Here is a 5,564-nt window from a genome sequence, read left to right on the forward strand (position 1 = left end):
ATTAACGGTTTATTGAAAGAGCTTACAGTCAGAAGGCTGAAAATATATGTAGTTATATTTTGGGGAATGGGTTACGAATTTACAAGATAATATGTACAAGTGACATAAGTGACACAAATAAGACATATATGTAACTTAGGATGGGGATCAGTCAAAATACAGTTCATTTTCAAAATATTGTGACAGTGTAGGGAGCAGTGTTTACTGTGTGTGTGTGTGTGTGTGTGTGTGTGTGTGTGTGTGTGTGTGTGTGTGTGTGTGTGTGTGTGTGTGTGTGTGTGTGATTAAAATCACATCACAGACCTTAATTAAAAAAAAATACCTTCTTAGGATCACTTCTCACCTGCCAGAAGAGTTGACCGCGAGAGACAGGTAGGAGGACTGAGGTTAGGTTAGGTTAGGTTGTGACGGAAGAAGGTGGAGGCGGTGGTGACGATGGTGGGACGGTGGGTGGAGAATGTGTTTGGGGTGAGAAGGTGTGGGTGATGCAGGAAGGGTGTGGGTGGAGAAGGGAGGGAGTGGGGTGAAGGAGGAGGGGAGGAGGGGGTGGGGTGGAGGAGAAGAAGGGGAGGAGGGGGTGGGGATTGTGGGTGGAAGAGGGAGAAGGGGTGAAGAAGGAGGAAGGGGTGGGGGTGGAAGAGGAAGGGTGGGAGTGTGGGTGCAGGAGGAGAAGGGTGTGGGAGTGTGGGTGGAAGAGGAAGAAGGGTGTGGGGGTATGGTGGTAGCAGTAAACAGAAGGGAGGAGGGAGGGAAGGAGTGGGTGTGCTTGTGTTGGTAGCAAGAGCGCCAGGCTGCCTCACTCTGGCCGCCACACACCACTAAAATTAACCTGGTAGTTGTGTGTGGAGGCGCATTACGTCCTGGTAAACACACACACACACACACACACACACACACACACACAAACACACACAGTCATCCACCTCTCCACACGACAAAGAACTCACATGTCTGGGTTATCCACTTCTCCACATCATGGGTCATCCGCCTCCACACACTCAACATCCGCTTCAACATTTCCACCCACCGCGGACAGACTCCTCAACCTAAAGGGGTACAGGAGTATGGTAGTGCCCTTCCCTTTCTCCCCCACCTCCTCCCCCCATCTACGTATACCTAGGAATCATACACATCTTTTGTATACCTTTTAAAGAACAGTGCAAATGATACCAAAATACTCACCTGGAGGCTTTTTTTTATTATTATTATCATCATCTTCTTCATCATCTAATTTAAATATATAATTCTACAGCAGCTCGCAGTGGCTTGAAATATTCGTCCCTCCGACAAGGATTTTGGCGGAGGAGACATTTCAGGTTCACATCACTTATTGTATTTCCACCCGAGTCGTAAAGGTGGAGGGTCAAGGTTAACGCTGCTGGGATATATATTAAAATAAAGGCTCAATCCACTGGTCAGCGTTGTGGGCTTTTTGGGTCAAGACACTGTGGAGGTGGTGGTGTACTGTGAGGTAAACAAAGCGGGTGGTATTGTTGGTGTATAGTTTACACTCTCAACACTACCGCGGAAGGTGTTGGCAACAGGTGTGTGTTAATGCCAGCTTATGACATTGCAGGAGTGGTGTGTAGATGAGCGACACAGCATTGTTACGGTAACCTTGCTGGTGTGCACTGCTGTATTGTTTGTTACTGTTGTCACCTGGCAACCGAGGATGAGTGAGTGTTGTGTTGGAGGAGAATACGAGGTGAACACAACAACAACCACCACCACAATATCTAACCATGTATGAACCGAGTACATTTTTAAGAGTACTCGGCCTCAGTAGCTACCCAGAAGGCTCAGTACAATATTAAGAACATAAGAATGGAGGAAACTGCAGTCCCATTTACACCCAACCCATATCACTCATATATCCATCCAACCTATGTTTGAATCTACCCAGCGTATTCGAGTTAATGATGATATTTGGTAACTTGTTCCACTCATCCACTACTCTGTTTCCAAATCAATGTTTACCTATTTCGCGCCTAAATCTAAATTTGTCTAATTTAAACTCATTGTTACGAATTCGCTCCTGGTTGGATAGTTTGAGTACCTTTGTAATGTCCCCTTTGTTCAGCCCTGACTTCCATTTATACACCTCTATCAGGTCGCCCCTCGCTCTACGTCTCTCGAGGGAGTGCAAATTAAGATGCTTTAACCTGTCTCTATACTCAAGGTTCCTAATGCCCGGGATTAGTCTTGTCCTTCTCCTCTGAATTCTTTCCAAGGATTCTATATCCATTCTGTAATACGGTGACCAGAATTGAACTGCGTAATCCAAGTGAGGTCTCAGACAGGGAGAAGATATTCACACCAGTACTTCATTGAGTCCAAAATAACATCAACAACAACAACAACAACAACAATACCTATATGTTGTATCTTGGCTATGCTATATGTTGCTATATTGATGATAATTGTTACTGCGCCTTAGTCTTTCACACACACACACACACACACACACACACACACACACACAGAGGTTGATTCCTAGCCTAAATTTAACTAACCTCCTTGAACACACAATCACGAATTTCATCCAATGAGTTTTCCTAGTGAGTGACGCCAGACCTAGTGAGTGACGTCATACCTAGTGAGTGACGTCATACCTAGAGAGCCAACCTATATATGCCGGATGTGACGTACAGTATTATCCACATTAGTAATTCTTCGGTCTTGTGGATATTAGAGACGGATGTTATAACGTATGGATAGTGATGGGGAGAAGGATATTGTGGGAATTTTTCTTTGTTTTTTTTTATGGCCATTGGGGATATAGTGACGTGTGTGTGTGTCCTTTGGCTTATCACCATCACCACTACTACCACTATCACCACTACTACCACCACCACCACCACCAGCAGCACCACTACCTTACACTGTCATCAGGTTCACTCTCTCTCTCTCGGCATTCTTTTATTATCAGTGAGTCGAGAGTCCTGCCAACACCTCCCTTCGTCATCGTCTTCGTCATCGTCTCCTGTGGGGGACTATCATGGAACTGTACCCCAACTTTCAACCCCTCACCCCCCACTCACCCCCCACTCACCTCACCCACCTTCACCACCCCTACCCCCACCCACCCCGACTAGAATAATATTGTTGTTGTTGTTGTTTTCAAAGATCACAATATAAAACTCGGTGAATTTTCTTGAGCTACTGAGTTGTATATGGAGCGTCGAAGCTGAGGTTAGTGAAGCTAGTGGTGAAGTGAGTGAAGTGAAGGTGGTAGTGACGTAAGTGAAGCTAGTAGTGAAGTAAGTAAGTGAAGATGGTAGTGATAAGTGAAGCAGAAGAAGGAAGCTAGTAGTGAAGTAAGTGAAGCTAGTAGGTGAAGTATGTGAAGCTGGTAGTGAGGTATGTGAAGATAGTAGTGAAGTAAATGAAGTTAGAGATGATAAGGTGAATGTATTGTTTTGTGGGGCTGTGGTCGGGGTTGTAAGGTAACATTGGTAGTTGTTGTTGTTGGTTGTAATAATAATAATTAACGGTTTATTGAAAAAGTTCTGCGGCCTGAAAGCTGAAAATATATGGACATAAATGACTTATTACATACATTGGTGGTAAAGGAACATGCAGATAATGTTGGTGTTGAACAGCAAACACTTAGTGTAGTAACTCCCTCCCTGATGGTGTTAGGAGGGACCTCACGTGGTGTAGTACTTCCCTCCCTGATGGTGTTAGGAGGGACCTCACGTGGTGTAGTAATTCCCTCACAGATGGTGGTGTGCTTGTAGGGTAGTAGTTGTGGTGGTGGTGTGATTGTAGGGTAGTAGTTGTAGTGGTGGTAGTTGTGGTTGTAGGGTAGTAGTAGCGGTGGTAGTATCGTGCATTATGCTGCTGTTTGGATATATACTGTATATTTAATTGGTGGTGCAAGCCGAGGGAAGGAGAGAGAGGTAGGCATACTGATCTGTCACCACGCCGAGTTGAGGAGTTCTTGGCACCAGCAACACTTGCTTATGGCAGTCCATCCAAGTCTATGACGACGTTACTCCAGATGATTGATGAGTTATGTGTTATTCCTCTGATGCCACCGTAGATGACTAATGGAGTCCAATCCTGAAGGCGCAGATCTTGTTGCATTGGTGACAGGGATGTTGTTCATTGAGAGGAATTATGCCTTGAGCCCTCTGATGTTGGGCTTTTTAGTAGCCTTTGGCTCAGTGAGGTCTCAAGTGTTTCCGCTCCTCTGTGGCATGTTGAGCGATAAGGAACGGTCTGAGGCTAGTTGCTCCAGTGGATTTGGTTGTATATTACAGCACTTGAGAAGAGTTTAGAGTGGTCCTTATATCTCTTTTCCTGTCCTCCCACTGAGCGGTTTCCATGTGAGAGCTTGCCATATAATATTTGTCTTGGAAGCCGGTGGTCTGGCATCCTGATAACATGTCCAAGCCAGCACAAGTGTCTTTTGGCTAGCATGGTTTCAATGCTGGTCGTGTTTGAGCGACGATATAGTTCTTCACGAGTCACTCTATCTTCCCAGGATATTCCAAAGATACGCTTAAGGCATCTAGTGTGGAAGTTTACCAGCATTTGGATATGGCGTCTGTAGGGCGTCCAGGTTTCTGAGGCATATAATAATGTAGATATACAGACCGCGAGATAAACTGTGGTCTTCGTTCCATATTTGAGGTCATTGTTGAGAAAGACTCTTGTTCTCAAACGTCCAAATGCAGCTGAGGCTAAATTGATTCTGGATTGAATTTCCATATCCAGTGAGCAGGTGGGTGTGAGAGTGCTACCAAGGTACTTAAACTGGTTTAATATTTTGATAGGATCTCCATTAATGTAGAATTGTGGTGCTTCTATTGGTGATCAATGGGCTGGACAAAATCTCAGTTTTCTGGATGTTAATTGCAAACCAAGCGAGCTGTAAATACCTGAGATCACGTCCAGTGCACGTTGCATAGATTCTCTGTTATGTGTCATTATTGCACAGTCGTCTGCATACTGTAGTTCTATGACCTGAGTTGTTAAGGTCTTTGTGTAGGCTTCCAGATGTCTAATATTAAAAGGCTGCCGTCAAGACGGTACCGTATGCCCACACCTGCATAAGGCCCAAGGGCCTGATGCATCTTAACTAAGTCTTATTTCGTCTCCTCATCGTTCATCCGTATGTATGTCTGTTAGTCCTCATTCATTGTATCATCTCACCCGTCCCTCACCCCCCTTGACCTGACCTGACTTACTGCCGAACATAAGTGCCGTCACGACATACAGTACATATCCTTGGCAACATCATTGATTTACACCATTTCGCCCTCCAAGTCAACCTGCCGCACCCACACTGACTTACCTCCTGCAGAACAATTAATCGGTATCTTTACATTATTGAAATTTTAGCTGATTATAATTTGGCGTGTCTGGAATACCTGATTATATTTTCGATTTTTATTTTATTTTGATATTTGTTTATACCGGTTTAAACCTTTAATTAAATTGTTTGATTATTTTCGTTGTTGTTGTTGTTACTGTTTTTGTTTTATCCCTCTTTAGCTTCGTTGTTCTTGATACTGTATTTGTTGTTGGTGAGTGCGGGTGGGTCTCTCTCTCTCTCT

General features: G+C 44.4%; 1 protein-coding gene across 1 annotated transcript; it reads right to left on the reverse strand.

Annotated features, from left to right (window-relative positions):
• Positions 1–4,230: 4,230 nt before the first annotated feature.
• On the reverse strand, positions 4,231–4,935 carry LOC121859595. The gene is made up of 2 exons (XM_042356533.1): positions 4,887–4,935; positions 4,231–4,571 (listed from the first exon to the last, which is right to left on the reverse strand). Exons 1-2 carry the CDS (start codon positions 4,933–4,935, stop codon positions 4,231–4,233), a joined length of 390 nt encoding a protein of 129 aa, XP_042212467.1.
• Between the last annotated feature and the right edge of the window lie 629 nt (positions 4,936–5,564).

Source organism: Homarus americanus, unplaced genomic scaffold, assembly GCF_018991925.1.
Source record: "Homarus americanus isolate GMGI-L3 unplaced genomic scaffold, GMGI_Hamer_2.0 scaffold7626, whole genome shotgun sequence".
Classification (NCBI taxonomy): Eukaryota; Metazoa; Arthropoda; class Malacostraca; order Decapoda; family Nephropidae; genus Homarus; species Homarus americanus.

Excerpts from the sequence above, each read along its gene's own strand:
- LOC121859595 (XM_042356533.1), bottom strand. The coding sequence starts at position 4,935 with ATGACACATAACAGAGAATCTATGCAACGTGCACTGGACGTGATCTCA. Across the intron at positions 4,572-4,886 it reads TGCACTGGACGTGATCTCAG|AAACCTGGACGCCCTACAGA; the intron begins GTATTTACAGCT and ends TATATGCCTCAG.